The following is a 27,550-nucleotide window of genomic DNA, read 5'->3' on the forward strand; positions in this document are numbered from 1 at the left end:
CGTAGCCAGCTGGACTTGATTTCACACACAGCTCCCTCGGAGTGGGGAAAGGGGGGACCCCCAGTCAATGGGACTTGGGGGTGCAGGAGAACAGCAGGATGCCAGTGCCTGGGCCGTGGGTGGGTTGTGTATTCAGTCTCCTCTTCACCATTTCCCTTCCCTTGGCCACAGCTCCCACAACGGCGCCAGAAGGGCCAAAAACCCGACCATCTCCTGAATGGGGTGTGATGCCACTCATCACCTCCTAGAGCCCTCCCCCTCCTGCGCCCCCGCCCTCACCAGCTCTCGTAGCTATTCCCTTGGGAGTCGATCAGCCAGACACACCCCGGCGCGGCGTCGGCCGTTTCTCTAAAGCGCCGAGTGCCACAGCCACGAGCTGCAGTATGCCCCAGGGCGGCTGAGGCGGAACACGTTAGGGTTCAGATGCCTGCACTCCTCCCTGGCTTCACAGGCACTTGCTCCTTAGCTTGTGATGTGCTGGGGGGGAACCAAAGGAATGGCTCGGAGACACCTATACACACAGCTAACGAGCTGGCTCTTTCATCCCTCCAGAGCCCCTGGCTTCAGTTTTCCCTCCCACTGTCTGATCAGCTCCGTGCTTGTACGCTCTCAAAGCACAGGGACGTAGGAATCCCCGCCCCGGGGCCAGCCAGCCCATACCCTCTCTCTGTCAGAGGCCAGCACCAGCTGCTTCAGAGGAAGGTGCAAAGATCCCAGTGGGCAGTGAGGCTGGGATTTCCAATGAGTTTATCCGTATCTCACCCATGTGAGGCAGGGCAGTGCTATTATCCCCATGGTACAGACAGGAAACTGAGGCACAGAGAGACTAAGTGACTTGCCCACGGTCATACAGGATCATAGAAAATCAGGGTTGGAAGAGACCTCAGGAGGTATCTAGTCCCACCCCCTGCTCAAAGCAGGATGTCTGCCGTGGAGCAGGGAATTGTCCTCGATTAGTATCCGAGCCACTGGCCCAGCCTCCCTCTTGTTGGGGTTTCCAGATGTTCGCAGCGTTCGTCTAACTGCTAATACTGGAGTTTTACCCTTGACTTCACGCACAGCAGTTAGGCCAGCACCAAGCACTTTTGGAAACCCCCTTTACGGATTATCCAGCTCGCAGGGGAAGTTTCTTCCCAGCCCCCGTGACTTAGGGCCTGCCCCGATTCATGAGGGTCTAGATCCTTGATCGATATTTTCTCCTCTCTGGGGAGGGCCTTCCCAGCCCTACGAATGTCTGATCCTTCTGTTAATCACCCTGCTAAGCCCCGTCTAAGCCTTGTTACGCAATGTGCCGGAGACACTGAATTGTGAAGTAGGTTTGACAATCACTGCAGTGACATCAGCACCACAGGTTACTCGTCGCATTCCAGGAACTCTAGTTGCAACCACTGAAGGCCGGCTCCTGCGCAGCCCCTAGGTCTAGCTGGATTCCCAGCAGCCCTTCCCCAGAGGAAGCCCGGTTTTCCCCTTCCCTCCCATGCCAGATCTGAAGGCTGGGGGCACCAAGCACCCCCCACGTCTGCCAGCTCCTCCAGCCCTTGGCCATGGCATGGCAGCCGGTGCTGTCCCAGCATGATTTATTATTACTTGTTTCCAGGACAAAGGCAGCGAAGAAAGAGAAGGTGTTGGAGATGGATAAGCATGCACCTTAAAGGGCACCTGACTTGTGAATGGGAACCGGCCCTGGTGGCCAGTGCCACACACCTGGGGAGGGGACAGAGCCCAGAAGTCGGTTTGGCTTGATGCAGCCATTACTGAGATTCTCTGGCCTGGGCTATGCAGGAGGTCAGACTAAGTGATTACAATGGCCCCTTCCGGCCCACACAATAGGTGATTCTATGAAATCCGGGGGCAGGAGCACGCCAAGATTATTAAAGAACAAAAAGCACCTTGTGACCGTAGCACCTTCCACCCAACAATCCCAACCGTTAATGGCTGGTACCCCCGGAGCAGTGGAAATTCCCACCCTGTTACAGGTGGAGAAAACAAAGCACAAAGAGCGGCTGTGGTCAGACAGGAAGCCAGGACTAGAACTCCACTCTCCTGCACTGGTACCTCGGCCACAAGACCCTCCTCGACTCAAACCCCATTCTCCTGAGCTGGTACGTCAGCCATGAGACCCTCCTCCCCCACCCCCACTCCCACTCCATTCTCCTGTCTCTGACCCACGTCCAGTGACGGGTGGGGAGCTGAAAGGGCCTCCATGCTATAGCATCACTTGGCTAGGAATCAGGGACGCTGCAATGCCACAGATCGCAGGGGCTCGCGTTCTGCCACGCAGGAGATCCAGGTTCAGTTTCTGGGGGAGGGATAGCTCAGTGGTTTGAGCATTGGGTTGTGAGCTCAGTCCTTGAAGGGGCCACTTGGGGATCTGGGGGAAAATCAGGACTTGGTCCTGCTAGTGAAGGCAGGGGGCTGGACTCAAGGACCTTTTGGGGTCCCTTCCAGCTCTATGAGATAGGTATATCTCCATATATTAGAAAGACCTACCCACCGCACTGTGTGGGGACTCTGTCATGCCATGGGGGGATCCTGGGTTTGGTTCTTGGTCTGATGGGCAGGAGGGCTGAGACACGCCTACCTCACTGAAGCCAATGGAGGCTGCAGGTGCTCAGCACCTTGGACAATCAGGCCTTAGCGGTCTGGGCTGGCAGGGAGAGAAGGCTACTGAGGCCCAGAGGGACTAGACGAGTGTCATGTGACCTTTACAGTAACCCCTCTGGGTGATGAAAGAGCAACACCCCTAAGGCTGGGAAAGGTCAGCGCCCCTTCCAGCCAGGTCCAGTGCATGGCTCATTGCTACATAGCTTGAAGCACATGGGTGGGTTCCTTTGCTAGGGGCCCTGACCTCTGATGCACGAGACCTTTTGATTCTCTTTCCCAGTGCTCCTCCTGCTGCCCTGCCATGGCGATTAACAGATACTTCTTCTCCCCACTGGAGACGATGCCCACAGAGACTACAGGTCCCTGGATCCTTTTTACATGCTGGAACCTGCAGCCTCTGTGGGCCACACCTCAGGGTACCATTAGAGAGGGGGGCAGCTGCCATCTGCTCTGTTTCATACAGATCGGGCACGGGCCATAGACTCCCGGCAGGTTATCCAGGCAGCCCTCAGCCATGCAGCTTGGCTTAAGGCGCTCTCGCTCCCCATCGCTTTTGGTTGCTGAGCTGTGCTGCTAACCCAAGTGCAGAGAGAGTCATGTCCAGTGTGAACAAGCTGCTGAGTATTATTGTGTAATCCAGGAGCCGCGGGGAATGGTGACATGCTGGATGGACACACTGCGCTCAGCCTCTCCGATGCCATGCCCTCATTCTTCCCAGGGGGCTCCAGTGCCCAGCGGCCTCCGCCCCACCTAGCAGGAGGCAAAACAAATCCATCAGTCCCCCTAAACTTTAGCACTCAGAAGAAGAGATGAAAAAACAGAGGTGGAGGCCCTTAGCAAGCCAGAATACGGAAAGTGTTTGACTCATGTTGCATTAGTAAAAATGGAGCGTGTTCCTCTGTAGACAGAAGTGAAGATCTTGGTGTAAGTTAGACCTGTTCCATTGAAGTCAACGGTGCTGTGTTGATTTATGGCAGATGAGGGTCTGGCCCCCCAGGGCATGCTCCGTTAGAAATTAGAGCTAGAAGAGCCCATCCACTCCACCAGCCCAGGGTCCAGGGCCGGACGGCCCCATTTTCCCGTGCTTTTGTGCCAGGCTGGTTTTAAATGCCCGTGAGTTGAATTTTTTCCAAACAAAAAGGTTTTTCTTAGGGGAAAAAACTCATCCTTTTATCAAAAACAAACATTTTCACAACAAACAGGCAGCAAACATCATTCACATTTGTCACTGTTCGCAGAAAGTTTTGCTCCATTTTTATCATTTTTAAAAAAATCATCAAAGATGGTATTACTGAAAGATTTTGTTTATCAAAAATCACCCGGCTCTGTCTCCCATGAGGGAGCAGAAGGGGTCAAGTGGGCATCTTAGGAACAGGATTTTGGGGAGAGGAGTGGGTGTGTTGGAACTGGCACAAAGGGGTTGATGGAGAGATCAGCCGGCAGAATGTAGTGCTGGTGATAGGTGCCAGACCAACAGCGCCTGAGAACTGACATGCTAAATCCACGAACAGTGACAGCACAGGCCTGAAGGAGCCACCCCTAGCAGCGTTCAGCCTTTGGCTTCCCCGCGGACCCTGGTAGCTTTTGTGATGTGTAGACAAGAACTCATGCCAGCCCCAGAATAGTTGCAACTTTCAGTCGTTACTAACGCAGCCTGGATTAGAACCAGCCATTTAGCACCGAAAGACACTTTAGGTCATTCCCCAGTCGCTTAGCCACCCCCTCATTTGGGCCTCTCTGCTAAGACTTATCAGGAGTGTTTGTGGCAGGTGGGAGAAGAGGGGGGTTGTCCTGTCCTCTGAGACCTACCGGACTCCGGCTGGATATTATTTAATATTTGTATTAGTGCTTAGGAGCCCCAGCGATGGATCAGAAACCCACTGTGCTGGGCGGTGTGCAGACACACAACAAAAAGACAAGTTAGAGGGGCAGCCGTGTTAGTCTGTATCAGCAAAAACAACGGGGAGGCCTCGTGGCACCTTAGAGACTAACACATTTATTTGGCCATAAGCCACTATGGGTCACTACAAAAACTAATTTCCCCCTGCTGATACTCCCACCTTCTTGTCAACTGTTTGAAATGGGCCACCTTGATTACGTTGGCCTCATTAGCACCTCATATTCCCTCCCTTGGTATTCACCCCTTCTTGGCAACTGTTGAGAATAGCCTACTTCCACCTTAATTGAATTGGCTCGTTAGAACTGACTCCCCCACACACTTGGTAAGGCAACTCCCATCTTTTCATGTGCTGTGTATGTACACCTGCCTACTGTATTTTCCACTCCATGCATCTGATGAAGTGGGTTATACCCCACGAAAGCTTATGCCCAAATAAATGTGTTAGTCTCTAGGTGCCACGACTCCTCGTTATTTTAACAAAAAGACAGTCCTTGCCCCTAAGCACTTACAATATAAGAGAAGAGACAAGAGGCGGAGACAGACGGAGGAGTTCAAGGAAACAGTGAGACAATACTGGTCAGCATTATATGTCATGGTCTTTGCGCGCCTAGACAATGGCATAGTGGCTACCCAGCCAGCCCAGCAACATATGGGAAAGGAGAGACTCCTCTGTACCTTCCTCCATCTAGAATTCCCAGAGGCACTCGCTAGTGACTTCCTCGCTATCTGCCAGGAGGGTGCCGCTCCGGTCTCCTCGCATGTAGTACCCATTGGGGGCTAACACGGCCAGGATGTTACTTCCTTGGATCTCCAGACAAAAGTTCAAGGCAAACTTCCCCCAGGTCCTGAAGGTGCCGTCTGAGCTCAGAGACCAAAAGCTCCTGCCGTGGGCTGGGGAAGGAAGGAGAGCTGGTGATAGCTCTGGGGAGCTCCCATTCCACCCCAGGCACGCAGGCCCTGGGCGAGGATTCGCTGAAGAGGCCAAGGGGCTCTCCTGATTACACTGGATTTGTAGGTTAGAGCGCAGTCACCAAACTCACATTCACGCCCCAACCGGCCTGGAGACTCGACGCTCATCTTCACCAGCGAATCCCATTTACTCTTGGCTAAGCTAGGCACTTTTCTCCTCCCGCTGGGTCCCCTCTCAGAGCCCAGAGCCCACAGGCTCATTGCCTTAGTCATCAACATTTCCATGTGGTGCCTGATGCCCCTGCAATGGCTCGAGTGAGGTCTGCTCCCTCCACCCCCCGTGATGAGCCGAATGTGCTGACTCTGCATCCCCTGCCAGGCTGAGGAGTAAGGACCCAAACTCCACCCCCCTGCTTGTTAAAGGGCTGGTGCCATCCATCTGCCTCCAACTGGGGGGGGCTGCCTCTAATCTCAGCCCAAGAAGGTGCCCGGAGGCAAATACCCTCCACCCTGCACTCTGGCTTTCCCAGCGGTTTCTGCCTCCAGGGCTGCAGATCTGGTGAAACGGGGACACCCCTTGAGACCTGGGAGTGGGCAGCTGGAGCATACAGCTTGCTTCCCTCCCCAGCCGGCATGCCCCACCCTGGCTGCTGCTGCTGCACCCCCTACCACGCAGCACTGACCTGCTCTGCCCTGAGTGGGACTGAGGTCAGGTTCATGTGGGCCCCGTTTGCCCCGAGGCAGAGCCGGGCTCAGCACCAAGTGGCCAGGGCTCCCAGGACTCCCTTACCTTGGAAGTGGTAAATGCCCGGCTTGCAGGGCAGCAGCTCAATGCAGTCGGGGTCCAACAGGTTACACTGCAGGACATCATGGCAGGCCGAGCTCCCCACATAGCCGTACCTGCCGCGCAGCACCAGGAAGGAGCGGTTGGCCAGGCGCACTCCAAAGGCCTCGCCAGGCCCTGCGGGAGGGGAGGGGTGACAGAGGCAGGTCAGCGGTGTGACGTTACACCCCATATTCTTCATGGAAATATTGTTACGATATGAATATGGAATAACTAAGATGTGTTTTAGGCAAGATGGGTCCTGTGACATATCATTGGAAAGGTTCTGATTTACAGACTGTGATTATCCAATTTGTAGGCATGTATCTTTTCTGTATCTAAATTTCGGAGTATGGACTATGTAACAATTACAATTAGGAGACACCCACCAAACAGGCCATCAGATTTGACTGTGAAGATACAGTCAAGACTGTGAAGATACTAATCTCCCTCCCTCCTGGGAGGCGTCCTGGGATGTAGCTGTGACTCTACCAGGTCAGGTGGTCTTGCCATCTGATATTAAACATTACTGGGGACTTCTTGTAACTTTCCATTAAAAGGAGATGGGGGGTCAAGTTTGGGAAACAAAAGGTTCCCGCCTTATGTAAATCCTATTTCAGGGTGGGGAGGAGGGCAAACGGGGCCCTACCCCATGGCCTGTCTGCCCAAGAAGAAAGACGCCTAAAGACACCTGAAGGGAAGGCAGGGGGGAGTCCAGTCTGAAAAGAGGCATAACTGGAACTCTGAACCACAGAAACTTTGCAACCTGCCTAAACTAACATTTAGGGTAAGAAATTACATTTCGTAACCTGTTTCTTGAGTGTACTAAGCTTAGCTTGAGTATTTTGTTTTATTTGCTCAGTCATCTGCTTTGTTTTGTTTGTTATCTCTTATGCTCACTTAAAATCTGCCTTTTATAGTTAATACATTTGTTTGGTTTATTATGAAACAGAACTTGTGCAATTGCTAACTGCGGGGGCAAGAAGTTGTGCATATCTCTCTTCACATTGAGGGAGAGGGCGAATTTTATGAGTCTGCGCTGTGCAGATCTTTCTATACAGTGCAAGACAGTATTATTTTGGGTTTACCCCCCAGAAGGAGTGTGCACGTGAGTGCTGGGTGAATCCTCTCACACAAAGCTGACTTCGGTCTGTGTCTGCAGCTGGGTGTGGCCATACCCAGGGGTGAGCTGGAGCCGCACCGGTTCGCGCGAACCCGTTGTTAAATTTAGAAGCGGTTTTAGAACCGCTTGTTAACTAGCTTCCCTGCGAGGGAAGCTTTGATGGGCTCTGCCTGGGAAGCCTGTAATTCCTCCTCCCGGCCGCCGGGGGGCGCTGCGCTGTGCTGCGAGAGCCATGTGAGCTGCCTCCTGGCCCTGTTGCTGCTCCTGCTCTTTGGACCTCTGGCCCTGGGGCTCCTGCTGCTGCCCCGTGAGTCCCCGGCTGCCTCCTGCTGCTCCCAGCCCCCCCCCCCCCCGGGTGAGTATCTGCGCCCCTCCCCCGCCTTCCCTGCCCACAGCCAGCCCCTGGCCCCAGCCGCCTGCAGCCACCCCCTGCCCACAGCCCCACCCCCCTGCCCACAGCCGCCCGCAGCCACCCCCTGCCCACAGCCACCCGCAGCCCGCCCGTCTGCATCACCTGCCCACAGCCAGCCCGTGTCACTCCCTGCCTCCAGCTAGCCCTGCCCCACGCCCCTATCTGCAGCCAGCCCCACATCCACTGGTGCCCTGCAGTTCCCAGGGCAGTAACCCTGCACACCTGCTTTAATGAGGGGGGGGCAGGGAGCAGCTGGGACCCACACATGTGCACACCCTAGAGTGACCAGACAGCAAGTGTGAAAAATCGGGACGGGGGTGAGGGGTAATAGGAGCCTATATAAGAAAAAGACCCAAAAATTGAGACTGTCCCTGATCACCACCCACACATGTGAAACGGAGCTCATTTCTAGTTCAGCCCCATCTTTTTAAAAAAGAACTTTAGGTAGGGTTAAAATACATCTGTATTTTCCTGGACATGTCAGGCTTTTCGGTTCTTAATCACCTCCTGGGAAAATATGGACGTATGGTAACCCTATTGGTACAAAAAATACATGCTGTCGCACATCCCTTAAATCAGAACTTTTTATAGGGAACCCGTTGTTAAATCAGAACTTTTTATAGGGAACCCGTTGTTAAGATTTTGGCAGCTCATCACTGGCCATACCTGTGTGTGCACTGCAAGGGGCCGGAGAACCTAGGGAGAGGGACCCCAGGGGCTCAGTGAAACCCCAGTACATCAGGTGGCATCCCAAAGGGGGCCTAACCCGTCCCAAGCAGCTCTGACACACGAGCTCTTCCTTGTCTCAGTGGGAGAGGCCTGGGGCTGCACCGTGAGCTGGGGGGTGAGTTGAGGAGAGTATCGGTCACTTGAGCTGTTGCAGCCCAGATGTTTCATGCAGCGGGCGGAGGGGGAAGTGAGAGGAGAGGGCTACAGCCACTTGTTACAAGAGCGCCTCCTGCTGGTAGAGCCACCGAGGGGAGCTGGCATCAGCTGGCCATACAGGGCTGCCCAAGTGTGGAGACATGGGATTAGCGAGGTGGAGTCTCAGACCAGGGGCAAGGAGGACACTCAGCTCTGGATGCTGACTTATGGGGCTTGATGGCCTCTGAACCCATATTTCACTCACTAAGAATTAAAAGTTCTCCTTGCAATGGTCTCTCTCGCTCCCTGAGGTGCTGGGGGTAGGGCGGAGGCAGCACGCGGAGCCCCTAGGAAGGGAGGGAGACCCTCATCTGTGACCCCTCCCAGAGTGGGGGTGATGGGCCCCTCAGAGAAATGCCACCTGCTCTCAGAGCAAGGTGGGTGGGGACATATCGTCTATGAGAGACCAGAGGGGTGTTGGTGCGAGTGCAGCCGGGTGGGTCCAGTGACACCTGGCAGGGAGGCTTAAGAACGCGCACCCCTCCCCACACGGGAGAGGCAACCAGTCCTGAAGTCTCAGACAAGTGCCACAGAGATGCCAAGGGGCTGCATTGCTCAGCTGTTGGCAGGTTCCTAGGGGTCCCCCCACCCATTTGCCTTACCTGGATGCATAGCACTGGCCACCACTAGCCCAACGGGCATGGTGCCCAGGTACCGGCCGTTGAAAGCTTGCAGGAAGATTTTCCCATAATGCCACAGGGCACGGAAGTTGGTCTCTGGCTCCATGCGTCTCCCATTTGCCACTATGCTCTTGAATTTCCTCTGCAGGGAAGGGAAGGAAAGAGGTCAGCTCCCGCCAGCTGGTGCCAGGGTGTCCTTCCTACCAGTGCCCTGCACCGGGAAGTCAGGAGAGCCAGGACTCCGCTCAAGAAGAGCAGCCCTGTGCCATGAAAGGGAGGAGGTTCCCTGGGGATCGGGTGGGGGTAGTTTACATCTTAAAGAAACAGCATGAATGCTGGCGATACTGCCTTGTATATCCATGTCTCTAGTCCATGGAACTATCCCTTGTGGTTCATTAAGGGACTATTATAATATTGTGTAAATCGACGGGACGCCCTCCCCTGGAATAATGTGCTGCGTTCTGGTCACCTAGAAACAGAAGTGGTCCGGAGACAAGCGATACAATGGTGAACAAAGCGCCCACTGCTTCAGTGGCAGGCTCAGGCTCTCTGGGCCGACAGCGTCGCCCAATGAGCCGGGAGAGGGTTCACTCACCTGGGCCAGGTAGTGGTTGTTAACTGTTTTTAGCTGCACCGCGTTGGTTTCAGGATCGAATTCGTAGTGGAACACAGACTTTGGGGTCACTTTGTCCGAGCCGGCATACACTTCCATGTCTGCGCAGACGGGGAGAAAATCAGCCCATGTCAAGCCAAATGCACTCAGACACGGCGCCGTCCGTTGGCTCAGGGTCGATTTGCGATTCGGATCCCAAATTAGAGCAGTTCCTAGAGCTCCCAGTCTGGGATCAGGGCCCCAGCGGTCTATGCTCTTGTTGTTGTATCTTGATTGTTTAAAAACATGAATGAATTTATCCTCCCAACACCCCAGGGAGGGACGAGGAGGGGGAGAATCCCCATTTCACATGTGGGGAACTGACGCACTGAGATTAACGCCCAACGTGTCAACTAATTGTGGGGACCCAAACTGAGATGCTGTGGGCCTGATTCTTCAGTGTAGTTCGCAGTTTATGTCTCCAGCTGCTGTGAGCGCTCAGCACTTCTGCAAATCAGACCCCCGGTGTCTCAAGTGGGGATCGCAGAAAATGACGAACACGCAGTGGCTGCCTGAAAAATCTTGGTTTAAGGGACTTGCCCAGCATCACACAGGAATTCTGTGTCAAGGCAGGGCCAGAAACCAACTTGCCAGAATGGCATTCAGCTCTGCCTTAATCCTGAGACATCCGTTCCCATCTTTCAGTCCCCAGCCTTACAAACCTGCACACTTCCCACAGAGACGACTCGGGCCTGCAGATAGTGGCGGGGGGGGGGGGGGGAGTGAGGGCAGCAGCTTCAGCAGGTGTTTCTGAGCATGCTCAGTACAAGCCAAGCAGCAAATCTAGCGGGGAGAGTGACCCCGCATGCCCTCCCTGAGCCATTGCCTCTGCCTTCCAATGTCTGCAGCAAATGCAGCCAGGGGCCTACAGCACTGAGCCATGCTGGACACTGAATGAGGCAGGGGTCCGGTGGGAAAAAAAGTATGTGACCATGTAATTAAAGACTATCATAAGAATATGAGCACGGCCACACTGGGTCAGGCCAAAGGTCCATCTAATCCAGTGACCAATGCCTGGTGCTTCAGAAGGAATGAACAGAACGGGAATCATCAAGTGATTATTGTAACCCATATGCACGTGGGAGGTCGATTGATGGTTGCACAAACAAGCTCAGTTCTGGCATTTCCTAACTCTGAGTGCTCTATGTTGTTCAACCTTAATGTTCTCTAGTGTGGGGGGTGGGTTTATGTAACTTCCCACGTTTAAAAAAAAAAACCACATAAAAGATTTCAAAACAAACATTCCATCGTGTAGAAATAAGTTGATCCCCAGGGTTGGGAATCTTCAGATCCACAGCCCAGCCCTCCACTGGAGCTAGCTGAGTGAGTACTGAGAAAACAGCAGCGATAGGCTGTTATCTTCCATATGGACCTGCCACTCTCGGGGGCTGGAGACCCAGCTGGCCCATGGGTTTCACAGCTAGTTGCTGACAGCAGAGGAATGTTGACACTCAGGGATAATGGATTCATCTCCAGGTTCCACAGGGGCATGTGCTCTAGTGGCCACAGACCCTTCTGCCCCTGTCCACACCACTCTGTCCTCTGCTGCTCCATCCCCTCCCTCCCCAGCTCCTGTCTCTCTCCACCTAGCTTCTATCCCCCCCCCGCCTCTTCTTCTGCACACTCCTCCCACGCTGCTCCTACTCTCCCTTCCTGCTGGGCTCTGCCCCTGCCCCTCCCAGGCCTGCAACTCTTCCTTCCCCTGCCCCCCACCCCTCTGCATTAGAGTCAGGCAGGTTCCTCCTTCTCCTCCTCACGGCCAGGTCCCCAGCGCGGGGGAGGAGGGGTTGAGAGCAAAGGGGAGATAGTCTCTCTGCTCACAGTTCCAGTGCCCAGTGGCACAGCAGCCCCCAGCACTGAGGAGCAGCAAATGGCAGGAAAAGTCCTGCCCACCTCAAGTGTTCAAAAAGGGTTGGACCTCGAAAAATCATAACATTGGCTCTAAAGTCATGAGACTTAAAAATAGCGACATATGGATTCTTTTTACTTGCCTACCACTGTCATCATCTTTAGGGTTCACATTTTAAACAGGTGGGCTAAAAACTTCCTTTTAAAAAAAAAAAGAAAGCTGAATTTTTCCCCAGTCACATGCCTCCAGGAGCTGGGGCTTTAAGAAAAACAGCAAAAAATGGCAAAACTCACAGTTAAGTTGCAGGAGTTGGCAACCTTGTGAGAGCTTCTCGATAAAGCAGTTTTAAGGGTTTTTGTAACGCTGGCAAAAGAACCCACGTCCCCCTAGTCTCGGTCACAGAACCAGCTGAGCCAATTTATCTGCCACTTACCAAAAGAAGAGTTTGGCCCCAGGCAGACTCCTGGCATGGGAAATCTCAGCCCAGACTCTGTAAGTGTGGTGAGGTTATAATACCCTGCTTGCCGTTACTTATTGCGGAAAGTGTTAGGCAGGTTTCACTGTACGCGTCACATGCACCACTGTCTCTGCTCTGCCTATCACTGTATTTTAAAGTGTTGAGTGCTGGCTATTGCTAGCTCTGATGAGCAAGTCCTGTATGTATCCTCATCACAGGTACCGCATGGGCAGTGGCCGGACAAGCTCCCCCCAACTACTCTGCCAAGGTGTAGCAAGCCCTGTCCTGGAGAGATTGCTGTGATCCCTCTCCATGGCCTATTCAATCCTCCGTCCCCTGCTAGGGACAGCAATGGGGGTGCTGGTGGGTCTTGGTGATGTAGGCACATGTCCCATTCTGAGACATCCCCCACCCCCCGGCTCACCCCATTTCATGTGATCCCCGCTCATGGGTATTGGGCCCCTCGTAACAGCTTTGCCATGGTCGGGATGTGAACTGGTGTCTGGACTCTGGCTCTGTGGCTCCATACCCCAGCTATCCTGCACCCGAAATAATCCTATATTCTACCCCAGCTTGTCCTCTGTGCAAGCTCACCGCAGTCAGGGGTGGGCTTCACAGGGCTAAGGCAGGGCAGGACTTGTCCAAAGAACTGTCGACCAGGGTGGTGACTTAGGTCCAGGGGGCATGTCCTGGCATCCTTCAGCTGGGCCCTCCACACATGCTCAGACTGGAAAATGGAATTTACTTGCCACATATGATGGACACGTATCTCTTGGCCTTAGTTTTCAGACTGACCCATTGCGGACACCTCTTTATAACGAACCACTCTTCCTCCTCTTTGGGGTTGTCTCCAAGGCACAAGCGCCCCCGCTTGCCCTGAGGGTACAGGACACACCCATCTTGGTCGCTCAGGAAAGCCAGGCACCTGGGCTTCAGGTTTAAGTTGAAGGCCGTCTGTGCAGAGGGTTTCTTGGCTAGCTTCTCCGCTCTGGAGACGAATTTGTGGCTGGAGGTCTCCAGGTGGTACATCCCGTTCCTGAACCGTAGCACGAAGCCGCACTCTTCCAGGTAAGGCACCGGGGTGTCGACCCACACCCTGTCCAAGTCTGCATCGGCTCGGGCGTAGCACTGGTGGGTAGCGTTGTACAGCACGATGTGGACGTGCATGGCCAGCTGGGGCAGCCACTTCTGGTAGGGGGATGGGCTCCGGGAAACGCAGAAAACATCCTCCCCGTCTGACTCCAGGTACTTCTTGCTGTCCAACAACTGGAGAGTCCACTTGCCGCTGCCATGGAGCTCCAGCAGGAACTGGCTTTGCTGGACGGATGCTGGCTTCCCGCACCGGACTGATCCGTCAGGATCCACTACGAGATAGCGGCCCTGATGGCCTAGCAGCTCCACCACAGTCTGCTTCCCCTGCTTCATGGTGACCTGCAGCTCCCAGGTCTGTGAGGAAGCAATGAGCCAGAGTCAGCTGATTAGCTCTTAGAGAAACCCCTCTGGCCTTGAGCTGTGAACTGACATGCCCGCTGCTTCTAACCTGTCTCCAGGGGTCTGCAGTGCCAGTGACCCACCAGGGTCATCCCACTGCCCTGATTGCTAAGTGTTCTTCCTAGGACCCAGTGCGAACGTCGCCTGCCAGAGCTCCATGCCACTCGCTCCTTGCCCCACCGTCGCCAGAGACAGTGACCAATCCCCTCCTTTGGAGGTGCAAGCCCTGTCATTGCCAGAACACAAATACAGCTCCCGCTGCCTCTCAGTCACGCACACACGTACGCACAGCACCATGCTGGGAGGCTGCTGGGGGCTTCTCCTTTCTATACAATAAAAACCACTCTCTGCATCTCCAGGGCCCGTCACAGCCAGGACCCCAAATAGCTCCCAGATCTCACTGGGCCCTATAACCCCACCCCCACATGCTGCCCTGCCAAAACAGCCAGCCACTTCCATGGTCTAACTCCCTCCAAGCATTCTGCCTGTTCTCCCCCACCCCTCGGTGAAACACTGGCCACTCGCTGCCTCTGGAACTGTCTGTCTGCTGTGCTCCCAGTCTGACACCCAGCTGAGCCGCTAGCCAGCTCCCTGCTCAATGCCAGCCCTTCTCACCCATCCCTGTCCCCGCGCCCGCCACCTCTCAGCGGCACGTTCCCAACACCAGAGCTTGGGGTGCTGCGAGCCGGCTGTACCTACATTGCCCCATTTAAAATTGAACAGCCTGGGCCATTGGCTTTGCCGTGCTAGTAGCCAGGCTTTCCTGCAAGACTCCTGGGTTAATTGCCATGAAACAGAAAGTGGCAAAGGGGACCCAGATCAACGGCAATGCAGATTGCTGGGGAGAGGCAAGTCGCGGACGTCCGCGGGACCAGGTTAAGTCCCATCTTACTTAACAGGCTCATTAATAACCCGGAGAAGGCCACGGACCATGAATGACTTTAGCCAAGGTCAGTAAATTCAGAGCTCAGGACAGAGTGAAAATACAAAGGGCCCTAAAGAGGTGGAAGCCTGGGCAGGACTCGCACGACCTGGGAAGATGGAGCTAACCCAAAATCCAGCCCCGCCGTGGGAGAGGGGACCCTGGAAACAGCGTTGGCTAAAGAGACCTGTGGGACAGGAAGGAGCAAACGAGGTGTAAGTTTCCCATGTGCTGTTACAGCAGAAAGAGGCCAGGGCAGTTTGGGGGCTGCCTGTGGAGAGACATGGGACAGGGCCGGGATAGTTCCTCCCTGCACTGCTGGGGTACAGACACACCTGGAATACCGAGCACGGACCTCGACACCTCTGTATCAGGAAGGCACTGACAGCGCAGCGGGAGTTTAGAGAAAAGCAACCAAAGGGAGCAGGAGCCAGAGCAGGGGAAGCCTGGGACACTTATTTCTAGACTGGACAAAGCAAACACAACCTGCCCCATCCCCCCTGGCTCGCACAAGGCCACAGTGGACAGCAGCAGCTGGATTTAGGGCAGCTGGCTGTAGCCACAGCCTGGGCAGACTGAAGTGATGCTGGTGGGGAGCTAGCAGCCTGCTGAAGAATTTGCCATTGCCATAAAATCACCCCCCACTGAGGGCGTCTGCTGTCAGGTCACCAAGATCTCGGCAACCTTGGTGTCCCCCAGACTCTGCACTGCTCCTGGATGCACAAGTAGCCAAGCCCATGGAAAACCCCCTTATCCACCTGTGACTGTGTGAGAGACTGAGCCCCCTGCTGCTGGAACTGGATTGGCGCCAATGATCCCATGTTTGTGACCTCCCCTCCTCCCCTCAGCTTGGTTATTAGGAGCACAGGATTTGCCAGACTGGATCAGACCCAGGTGTATCTAGCCCAATATCCTGTCTCTGACACCAGCCAGCCCCGGATGCTTCAGAGGAAGGTATAAGAAACCCGCAGTTACAGATGTGGGATAATCTGCCCCCCCCACCCCACATATAGGTCTCATCTGAGTCATAGAATCATAGAATATCAGGGTTGGAAGAGACCTCAGGAGGTATCTAGTCCAACCCCCTGCTCAAAGCAGGACCAAACCCAACTAAATCATCCCAGCCAGGGCTCTGTCAAGTCTGACCTTAAAAACCTCTAAGGAAGGAGATTCCACCACCTCCCTAGGTAACCCATTCCAGTGCTTCACCACCCTCCTAGTGAAAAAGTTTTTCCTAATGTCCAACCTAAACCTCCCCCACTGCAACTTGAGACCATTACTCCTTGTTCTGTCATCTTCTACCACTGAGACCAGCCGAGTTCCATCCTCTTTGGAACCCCGCTTCAGGTAGTTGAAGGCTGCTATCAAATCCCCCCTCATTCTTCTCTTCTGCAGACTAAACAAGCCCAGTTCCCTCGGCCTCTCCTCATAAGTCATGTGCCACAGCCAACTAATCATTTTTGTTGCCCTTCGCTGGACTCTCTCCAATTTGTCCACATCCTTCTTGTAGTGTGGGGCCCAAAACTGGACACAATACTCCAGATGTGGCCTCACCAGTGCTGAATAGAGGGGAATAATCACTTCCCTCAATCTGCTGGCAATGCCCCTACTAATGCAGCCCAATATGCCATTAGCCTTCTTGGCAACAAGGGCACACTGCTGACTCATATCCAGCTTCTCATCCACTGTAATCCCCAGGTCCTTTTCTGTAGAACTGCTGCTTACCCAGTCGGTCCCCAGCCGGTAGCAGTGCATGGGATTCTTCCATCCCAACTGCAGGACTTTACACTTGTCCTTGTTGAACCTCATCAGATGTCTTTTGGCCCAATCCTCCAATTTGTCTAGGTCACTGTGGACCTTATCCCTACCCTCCTGTCCCCCGAGCTTAGTGTCATCCATGCACTTGCTGAGGGTGCAGTCCATCCCATTATCCAGATCATTAATGAAGATGTTAAACAAAACCGGCCCCAGGACCGACCCCTGGGGCACTCGGCTTGATACCGGCTGCCAACTAGACATGGAGCCGTTGATCCCGACGAGCCGTTGAGCCTGACGATCTAACCAACTTTCTACCCACCTTATAGTCCATTCATCCAGCCCAGACTTCTTTAACTTGCTGGCAAGAATACTGTGGAAGAATGTATCAAAAGCTTTGCTAAAGTCTAGATAAATCACGTCCACCGCTTTCCCCATATCCACAAAGCCAGTTATCTCATCATAGAAGGCAAACAGGTTAGTCAGGCATGACTTGCCCTTGGTGAATCCATGGTCTCGTATATAGTTGGAGACTGGCTTAAACCCTGAAACACAAGGTTTAATATCTCCTGCCAGAATTATTATTGCCATTAATTATGATAACTCTGGATAATCTTGTTATCCATACAAATGTCCAATCCATTTTGGAATCTTCTTAAGTTCTTAGCCTCCAGGAATTTCTGTGGCAGTGAGTGCCACAGGTGAATGACCCCGGAGTGAAAAGTATGTCCCTTTAGCAGTTTTGAAATTCCCATCTTTGAATTTCATTGACTGTCCCCTTGTCCTTGTGTTATGAGACAGAGAGAACAGAAACTCCCACTCTATCTTCTCTAGACCAGAGGTTCTCAAACTGGGGGGGGCGCTCCTCTGGGGGGGGCACAGAATGTATTGGGGGGGGCATGAGAAGCTTTAGTAGAGCAGCGGCTACTAGCCAGGTGCCAGCACTGAAGGCAACACCGCCACCAGCAGCAGTGGAGACGTAAGGGTGGCGATGCCATACCAGGCCACCCTTAGTTCTGTGCTGCTGCTGGCGCCGGCGCTGCCTTCAGAGCTGGATGGCAGCATATGTACTTGTGTGGCAGGAGCAAGGGGGAGTAGGGGATATAACACACACAAAGAAGGGGGAGCGCGACCAAATAGGCTTGAGACCCACTGCTCTAAATTATTAATGATTTGATACATTTTTATCAGGGTCCCTTTGACTTGTCTCCTTTCTAAGTAGCAATTGCAGCCTTTTCAATCTCTCTTCCTAGGAGCATGTTTCCAGGCCTTGGATAATTCTGGTCACACTTCTCTGAACACCCTCCAGTTCTGCAATATCCTTTTGGAGACGGGGGTGACCCGTACTGTGCACAGTACCCCAGTGAGGCCACGCCATTGATTTATTATAAAGGCATGAGCATGTTTTTGGTATTATTCTCCATCCCTTTCCTCATAGAGTCAAACGTCCGGCTTCCTTCTCTGACTGCAGCTGCGCTTTGAACAGAGGGCTCCACTGGACACCCAAATCCCTTTCTGAAGCTCAGTTAATTTAGACTCCTAGGAGGTGTGTGAGTAATTTACGTGGGTCCCTCCAACGTGCATTACATTCAATTTAATTTCCCATCATGTTGCCCGCTCCCCTGGGTCTCTCTGCAGTTCCTCACCGTCTTGTCTGGTCCTGACTAACCTAAATAATGTTGTGTCATCTGCAAATTTTTCCCTTTCACTATTCACTCCCTTCCCTTTTCCAGATCATTAATAAATACATAACCACAAGACCTAGTATGGAACCCTGAGGCCCTGCTGTTAACCTGCTTGTCACAGAGTGTGGGGGGCCCTGCACCCCTCTTCCTGAGATTCACTGTGACTCTCAGCCAGCCAGTAAAACAGAAGGTTTATTAGACGACAGGAGCACAGTCCCAAGCAGAGCGTGTAGGTACAACCAGAACCCCTCAATCAAGTCCTTCTGGGGGTTCAGGGAGCTTAGACCCCAGCTTGGGGTTCCCTGCATTGCACCACCCAGCCCCAACTGACCCTAAAAATCCCTCCAGCAGCTTTCTTCCCCCTCCCCTCTGCTCCTCCTCTCCTTTGTACAGTCTCCGGGCAGAAGGTGTCACTTCTCCCTATCCCCCTCCTGGCTCAGGTTACAGCTCAGCTAGCTTCCTTCGCATCCCCACTGTAACTCCTCGGCAACATTCCCAGGTCAAATCCGCCCGGCTCCCTGCTCCATCACACTGCTGTCATGTAAAAATGAACCACTGAATCCTCCTCTTTGCCTTTTGTCTCCTAGCCAGTACTTCGCCTCTCACCCACGATTACTTAGCTCCTTAAGGAACCCCTTGGGCAGGACCTTGTCCAAGGTCTTTTGAAAGTCTAAATAAATTGCTACCTGGTTCTCCGTTATCCACTAGCTTATTGACACGTTCAAGGAATTCTCAGTGTTTAGTGAGACACAACTTTCCTCTGCGGAATCTCTGCTAGCGAGACCCTATCAGACCATGGCCTCACAGATACTTACTTAGCCTGTTTTTAATCATCAGTTCAACCAATTTGCTGGGAATGGATGTAAAGTGTCTAACAGGTCTAACTCCCTGGCTCAACCCTACAGCCATTAAAATCTGGGGACAGCCTTTGCTACCCTCCAGTCCTCTGGAGTAGTCACTGTCACTAAGGAGAGATTAGGAAGTTTTGGTAGCAGCTCACGTACATCATACTTGAGCCCCTTTGTTGTAATTCCCTGTACTTAGGTGTGAAACCAACGACCTGAGGAAAGCTACAACCTACCTGCTCAGCAACACAAACCACCAAGCGCCCATCGCCCGGCAGGCCTCACTGAGAGCCCAGCCCCTCGTACCGTGGCCTCTGCATTGGCTCCCTGTTGGAGACTGGGTCACACTCAAGTGTTTGGTCCTCCCCATCAAAGCCCTCCAAGCTCCCTGAGGCACCATCTCACCCTGCATGGCCATGGCCTCACCCCACAGCTACGTCCCACTGGAGCAAGAGAACTGTCAGTGCCAAGGGTGCAGTAGGCGTGCGTGCGAGAGACAGGGCTTTCTCAGCCGCTGGCCCATGCAGCAGGAGCTCGCTCCGGGCAGAGAGCAGGATGAGTGCTGCTGTAATAGGGTGATCAGCCCCTTTAAGACCCAGGGGCCAGCCGGCTCTGCTCAGTTATCAGACACCACTGGGAGGGAAGGAAGTAAGGGATTACAAAAGCCAGTTGCTGGCTCAGTCAAGGGACGAGCTGAATCACCGCTGGCTTCTCTGGTAGGGCTTGGAGAGGGTAATTCCCAGGCAGATGACCTGGAGGAGGACCAAGGAGGTGTAGGAGGGAGATGGGCTCCTGCAGTACCCCTGAAGCAGGAGGGACTGAGACCATCAAAGGGGAGGAACTATTTTGTGTTTGAGGTTTTGCCTGTGTTCTACACTGGGAGAATAAACCTGGTGAGGCAGTGAGTCCTTCATGAGCCAGGAAGATGGGCCAGCAGCTACAGGCAGCTACCCCATTGGCTTCAGAGCACAATACAAAACCCATTTCTTCATCCTAACCTTCCTGTAGTAACACCAGCAACACAAAACAGGCTGGCAAAACACACCCCAATGAGAGAGCTCTCGTGTGCGTACTACAGAATTTTGGGAGGCTTTTAGAGGATATGTTAATAGACATCATATAAAAACCTGTCTAGATGCATAGATTGTACGCTCTCACCCCGGCATGCCGTGGAGGTGGAGGTGACACGGACCAGACAGAACATTTCCACTCTCCTCAAGCTCTTTGCTTCTATAATAAAGACGACCAGCGTGTGATTTGATCACTGACTGGCACTAGAGCCGGGCAGAAAATTGTTTTCCTATCCTGCAAAAATGTCTGAGATCTCAGACATTTTTCCTACCTCAAATCAGGATGAAAAGTCAAAGTTTGAAAAAAATGTTGTGAACCAAAAATATTTTTTTTAAAATTGATTTAGTCCCATCAAAATGTCACATTTTGATGATTTCAAAATGTTTTTATTTGATTTGGATCACTTCTTTTTTAAAAGAAACGTGTGCTATAATTAGGTTACATTTCAAAATTAAAAGGTCATTTAGAACTGAACAAAATAAAATGTTTGTTTTGAAAATGCCAAAATGGGACCTTTTGACAAATTTTTAAAAAACAGTGATTTTTTTCAAGTTGAGAAATGCATCAAAGACGACCCTTTTCCACACAAAGTTTTAATTTTGATTAAAAAAAAAAAGTTTCCTTGACCAATTCCTGACTAGCTCTACTTGAGGCCATAGTTCAACTTCAGATTTCAGATTCCTGTCTGAGGACCAGCACGTATCTGTCCCGATCCCGCATCCTCCATGGAGCTAGCACCTTCACAAGGCGAGCTCTGGCTGCATATGAATGCACCTCCCTCCTGCACAGCGGCAGGAGCTGTGCCTTGCATATATACACTCCCCACACACGGCCGGGGGCCAGCCGGCTTTCCGCTGAATTGCTGGCACCAGACTAGTGAATATTGGAGGCGCTCCCTGTCTGAGGAGCGGGTGTGTGCAGAGTGAACGTGTAACCCAGTGTAGGAAGTTAAATGTGGCTTGATCCACAGGAATTAACTGTTCCTTGGGAACGGACGAAGGCCAGTGAAGGTGATGCCACTGTCACTGCCTATGCTCTCATGGAGAACCAGGATTCTAGGGGATGCCCCGGTCACTGCATGTGGCCCCACCTCAATCTGGGACCATGTGGGTGCCCGGCGGGCTGAGTGCTTGGCTGGAGGAGCACTATAGGAAACCTGCTCTGGAAAGCGATGTCCCATAGGGCAGCATTTCCCACATGTGGCCACCAGGGGGGTTTCCTGCGGCCATGACAGCCTCTGGTGCAGAGATGGAGGAGATGGCAAAGCAGCAGCCCCTCCCTACAGCACCCAGGGGCAGGCTCTGGCAGCGGGCTTCAGCCCTCCACCCCACCCCTCCCAGCTTCAGCTGCAGGGCTCCACACCCTCCCATCCCCAGTTGTGGGGCTCTGGCTCTGGGCTTCAGCGGGGCTGGCCTTACAGGCTCCATAGTCAAGAGGCAAGGAGTGGGGTGAGCCTGGGGGGCGAGGCCGCGGAAGGGAGCCTGGGGCAATGGTGCGGGGCCAGGGAAAGGCAGCGGAGGCCAGAGGCACCAAAATACAGCTGTACATTATTTTTATTATTGGGTCTGCAAAGAAAAAAAACCCTACCTAAATCAATTACAATAATTTGGATGTGTCGATGTGCATCTTTATTTGTTTTTCCTAAAAGTTAATTCAGAATTTTAGGAAAATTTGTCAGGGCAGCCCCCAGCAAGAGTGGGTGGCTGCACTCTGAGGCCACCACCCAAGGTGTTGTGAGAACCCCTGCATAGGGAGTGTAAAGGAATGCGAACTTGTATTGGATGTTCGACCACTAGAGGGCACAGTGTGCAACAGTCCTTATACCTGGGCTAACCTCAGCCACACATGGCAGCCCATTAAAGGATCCTACAGTGACTCATCTTGTCTCTCTACACTGGGAGCTCTGGTGCCAGGCCGTGCCTGGTTGAAGAGCCTGCTCTGAAGCCTACCATGCACAAGCAATATATGACATGGTGTCAGAAGTATCAGCAGCCCAACTGGTGCCAGAGGACAACAGAAACCAGCAACAAAGGATGCAAACAGAAGAACAAAAAGCAACAACAGTTGCAGGCGCCAGTGGCTCTACTGGGTCTAGAACCTTGGGGGTTCTCCTGGCTCCCGCGGTCCTTGGCTCCTCCAACAGCCTATGTGACATCACAATCTCTCAGCGGTGACAGCCAGAAGCCCTGGGAGCAGCGTGGACTCTTTGTCATCTTAATTCCCTGCTCTGGAAGCAGCCAGGGTGGTGAGGAACAAAGCCATCCAGACACGCTGAAAACACCTCCCTGAACAGGGGCTCTTGGCTAGTCTGCTCCTGTGCCTGGCACCTCTCACAGCCCCTGGCCATCATCTGCTGAGAACTGACCGACTCCAATCCAGACAGCTGGAGAGCTCTGCAGAGCTGTCCGGTGGAATGCAGGGACCTGCTGGGAGAGGAGGCGACGGACAATGGGCCCAGCTCTGATTGTTCAGTGGTGGAGCAAGAGGCTGACGCAAACCGTCATGGAACGGCAGCTACCAGAAACTGTCGGTGGTATGTTTGGCAGCTGACGGTGCACCTGAGAAGCGTATAACGTCCTGGTGAGAGAGACAAGGGCTGGCCCTAGACAAAATGGTGCCCCAGGTGAGAAGTGTCTTCGGCACTTCCCCTCCATTTGTTAAACTTTTGAATATCTAATTTTTTATTGCATTTGTAGCCCATTTCACGACTCTGGTGCACGATTTGGATGCATGATTTATCCCTGTCATATAAGACGATACATTTGCAGGCTAGGATCTGTAAATCGGTATTTATTCATACCATGTATAAGTGAATTTTAAAAACGTTTCCACTAAGCTTATAGAAACTTTTTAATTTTAAGAATAACTGAAAGGCACTAACATCAAGAAATGGAACTGTGCACCCACATTGGGCAGACCAGCATTAACTAGTGGTACAGTAGGTGACAGCCTTAGAATGTTACCCTAGTGCTTTAGTTCAAAAAGTCGCTTTTCTCACCTTTGCTCTCGTGAACTGAAACACAGCATCAGAGAGTCGCTACTTACACTCTTCAAGACTTAAAACACAAGTACACTTTCACCATTACACAACAAAACAAGGTTCACAATGCCACAGCTGGGCTCTCACTTCACTTCGTTCTTATATCTCACTGACTGACTGGCGACGCCGCGCCCCTTGGATACCCGCCAGGGCCTGACTGACAACATTCTGGGAGGTTCGAGGAAAAGGTAGTTCTCGGAAAGTCTGGAAGGTTCCACGAGATTCTACAAAGATCTGGAACATTCTAGGAGGTTAGTGAAAAATGAATCCACCCATGGAATACCTGAAATATGTTACCTCAAACATTCTATCTTCCCTTTTGTCCTTAACAACAGGCAGTCGCTGCCCCTAAATCCAGCCCTGAGAGAGAGAGATGCAGGCTCATTTTGCATCATGGTCAGAAAAATGCTTGAGGGAGTGATTTGTGATGGTCAATGTTAAGAAATAGGGCCCTAAGCTGAACCCCAGCCAAGTCACAGGGCGGCCGATGAGCCTTAGGCGTGCCCAGTGTAGCTCTGCTGATGGCGGGAGGAGGTGAAAACTCCCTGAGTGTCTGAGAGGGTAAACACCCGGAGCAGGGGGGAGATCAGGACTGGCTGCGCTGGAATGAGAAGCCTGAGGAGTGGGGACTGGGACTAGGGAGATGAACAGAGTTGGGGAAAGACCAGACTGGGAAAAGGACGGGTTGGAGGGGACAGGACAGAAGGGGTCAGGCTTGCGGGGGGAATGAGCAGCAGACTCTGTGCCCACTAAAGCGCACTCCCCTCCAGAGCCCGCTTTGGAACCCGCAAGACCTGAGTCTCACCATCCCTCTGCTGTGAAACTCACTGGCACCGTGTGTGTCTCAACCCTTCTCGTGCTGGCCTTCTACTGCTACCAGTTACTCAAGTGGCAGGGGGCTGTTTAGAGGATTTAAAGGTCCCGCTGATGACCCAGGTGGGTGTCAGTATGGTGCCATATGATGGAATTTCAGTTGGGTTCTTTAAAAACATAGGAAATTACAAAAACACCTGTGTGAACAGACCATTAGTAAGGTTGGAACATCAAGCACTCGAAAGTCAAAGCTTGTGCAACCTCACTTCAGCTTCTCATGCGGCTGGATTATACGTCTTCAACCGCATGATCACGTGCTATTTTTTCCACAGGATCCCTGCCTCTTCCTGCCTGAATCTGCCCAGAGCTGGGATCGGTCAGTCCCGGCTGGCCCTGCTGTGCAGTCCCAGGGTGGTGGGGGGGGGGCCCAGCGCCCCTTGGAGGCCTTTGCTGGGCATGCCGCAGCAATGGACTCGCTTCTTGGCTTTTGTCTAGTGGGGCTCTTCGAGGAAGCAAGGGGGGGCTGCAAATGGGATGAGGAGCCTGTCACGTCTCGTCCGCTCCTCTCCAGCCTCCCTGGCCCCCACATGACCCTTCTCCAGCCCATGCACATCACAGCTGCCTGGGTTATCAACCTGCCCATAGCCCTGCCCTCCACCCCCACCTCACCCCACTTCCTCTGGTTCTCCCTTCGCCACTACATCCAGTTCAAGCTGCTTATCCTCCCCTTCCGGCCCGTCACAGCTCTGCTGCTCTGCCCAGGACGCCAGACTTGCAACCCCGCATCTCCTGCAACCGCAGCTGCATTTCCGTCCGTGTCACCTCCCCTTACATGTGGGACCCCCTCCCTGAGCTGGCCTGCAAAGCCACCACCCCTCCATGAGCCCCAGGCCTTCCAAGAAGCCTACAAGAAATTAGCTGGTAGCTTCCTTTCCTTCACTCCGTCATGCAGCACAGCAGCCCTCCACCGTGTAACCCTGCTACCCACTGATGTTACCTCTGTCTGCTCCCCCTTCCACCCCAATGCTCCCTCCACAGGTCACCTCTGGAATTTGTCTGCAAACCTGCCAGGGAAGGATGGCGTCTCTCTACTTATCCTGTGAGAGGTTTGGCACCCCCTTGGGAGCCAATAATCTTCAGGGGCTGGCAGCAGTTAGCACTGGGGGAACGTAGGGGGGGGCACACTACAGCAGGGTCCCTGCCCCTCCCCTTTGAGGGCACCTCTCTGCCTTGGGCTGGATTATAACCACACTGCAGTGGCCCACAGTGCCTATCCCGTGTGGAATTCGGCCATCCTGGCCTGCAGGGCAGGAACGCCCATCTTTGCAGGCAGAAGGCAGCAGCGTCTCTGCCTGGCCAGGGCCGGGAACGGTGATCTCAGCAGCACTGCACTCGGGCAGGAAGCAAAGCTTCCCAGTGCGCTCTGCTAGGAGAGGAGATGTACCCCCAGAAAAAACCCCTTCCTTGGGGAATCAACATTCATGCGGGGGTGAGGGATAGAGGCTGAACCCCAGCTTCTTACGCTGTCACATCATGGGCCACCCCGATGGGGGCAGCTCCGAGCCTGCGGGGAGCACGGCTGGTTCTGCTCCAGGGGCAGGTTGCAAATCTTTGGCATCACGGTGGATTTTTAGCGTCACTCACCTGCTTCTTGCCCAGTGAGTTTCCCAGGACAGTGACGCCATCCCCGCAGCATTCGCTGGTGAGGTAACTCCCGGCCCAGTTAATCAGCCCAACCTTCATGGCTCCACAGCAGGGCAGCAACTTGCGACTGCTTGGTCCTGTGGGACATCAGTCCCGCACGCACGCCTGGCTGGATGACTCCGTCAGGCCCAGTTCAGCCCTAGGGTCACCTTCACAGGCCATCAGATCCCTCCCAAGGGCAGCCAGGAAGCAGGGAGAGCCATTGCACCCCAGGGGGCCACCTGGGCAGGGATCCCTGCATACGTTCCGCCCCTGCAGGCCTGGCCTTTGTGACACGCAGCTTACATCACGGCAGCTGGTGAGAGACGGCAAGTCCTGCCTCATAATGGGCTGGACCCCCTGTCTGCTGGAGTCCAGGGGGGACTTTCCCTTGACTTCAGTGAGCACTGGGTCAGGTCCAACATACATCCTTCATGGGTGACGGTCCAACTCCCTTCCAAATCCCCCTTTCCCTGGAGAAAACTAGCAGTGCAACCCCACTGAGCACCCACACTCCCCCAGGCAACATCCCCCGCTAGGCCAGCCCCAGGCCTTCGGGGTCTCCCCACCACCTGGGCACCCAGCCCCCCAAGTGACAGAGTTATTGCAACGAGGGTGAAATGCTGGCAGATAACAGCACGTTTCTCCTCTTCCTTGTAAGTGGGGGCAGGAGCTCCCGGGGCTGGACAGAGCATGTCTAAAGCCGCTGTAACCTCGTCACTACCTGGCAGATAAAACGCCTGCTCTGAAGGGCCGGGGAGAGGGGCGCACCAGCAAGAGCTTTTAAAAACTTTATTACTGTTAATGACGTGCATTACAGTAACGTCCACAGGCCCTGCCTGAGATCTCGTGCTAGGCGCTGTCCATGCACCACCTACGAACTGCTCGTCCCACACAGCTATCAGAGCCCTGTGGATGCACAAAAGTGCCTCTGTGGTGGGTAGGAATTTTCCTACCAGGGCATGGCCTGGCTAATTCAATACCCTCATCCTGGCCCCAGCGGCCAGCACCAGAAGGACCAAGAAATCCCCTAGTCCTAGAGGACTATTATGGAAGAACCCTTCTCAGTTAGCGAGCACTAAAAAAAATACAAACTCTCCCCTCACTCTAGCCATCGCTCTGCGGGGGGAACTCTCGGATACCGCTTTGTCTAAGGCAAGAATATCACAGGGATACTCAGTGTTCTCTGGCCCAGCTTCATACTGTTACACTAGTTTGACCACCCTCAAATGTAGCTGTCTGTATGTACAGGAACCAGGCAGGCAAACGCCGAGGTTCCAGGTTCCCACTCCCATCCGCCTGAGGGAGCCTTGTCCAGCTGTGGGCGAGGGTGTGCTCGCTCTCATCACAGCTGTGCTGCAATGGGCAGGTTGTCTCCATTAGTCACGACATTACACTGGACAGACATTACGAGCCCATGCGCCCCAAGGGAACCCCAGCCGAGCTCTCCGGTGGCCTGGGGAAGGCAGCAGACACATCCCTCGCTCCGCTTTCCTTCCCCATGAGCCAGGCCCCCACCACGCTGAAACTGACATGCAGGAAGCCAAGGGGCCAGGTAACACCACTGGCCTAGTAAGGGGCTTTGCCAACATAACTCCGTGAGCTGGGGAGGTGGCGGTTATTCTGGGTAGAGGGGGGAGATGGCAGAGGGCAGGTGTTGGGATGAAGCAGACTGATCACCAGCCTCCCCACAAGTCATGGGGACGGGACAGAGTTTTCAAGCCCTGGTGCCTGGAATTAGCACTTCCCCTCCCCCTTCTAGTTTTAAGCTCCCAAAGAGAAGTCGCCCAGTTTTCAGGGAGCGCTTCACTAGCTGCGGCTAGGGGAGGGGCAGGGGGGAAGCAGCATGTGCACCGCTCTCCCCCAGCACCGGCGCGGGCAGCACATCACTACTTGGAGAGAAGGGGAGGGTCTCGCAGAGCTCCGCTGAGCCCGTCGGCCAAGCAGATGCCAACAGGTCGCTGCGTTAAGC

The 27,550-nt window shown here is 53.6% G+C and overlaps 1 protein-coding gene across 1 annotated transcript; it reads right to left on the reverse strand.

Moving 5' to 3' along the window:
* Window positions 1–3,203: 3,203 nt before the first annotated feature.
* On the reverse strand, window positions 3,204–25,870 carry FSCN3 (fascin actin-bundling protein 3). The gene is made up of 7 exons (XM_045011520.1): window positions 25,540–25,870; window positions 13,023–13,719; window positions 9,911–10,029; window positions 9,298–9,457; window positions 6,204–6,374; window positions 5,180–5,395; window positions 3,204–3,354 (listed from the first exon to the last, which is right to left on the reverse strand). The coding sequence occupies exons 1-6, from the start codon at window positions 25,636–25,638 to the stop codon at window positions 5,190–5,192; spliced, it is 1,452 nt and encodes a 483-aa protein (XP_044867455.1). The 5' UTR covers window positions 25,639–25,870; the 3' UTR covers window positions 3,204–3,354; window positions 5,180–5,189.
* Window positions 25,871–27,550: the final 1,680 nt, after the last annotated feature.

Source organism: Mauremys mutica, chromosome 1 (assembly GCF_020497125.1).
Source record: "Mauremys mutica isolate MM-2020 ecotype Southern chromosome 1, ASM2049712v1, whole genome shotgun sequence".
Taxonomy (NCBI): domain Eukaryota; kingdom Metazoa; phylum Chordata; order Testudines; family Geoemydidae; genus Mauremys; species Mauremys mutica.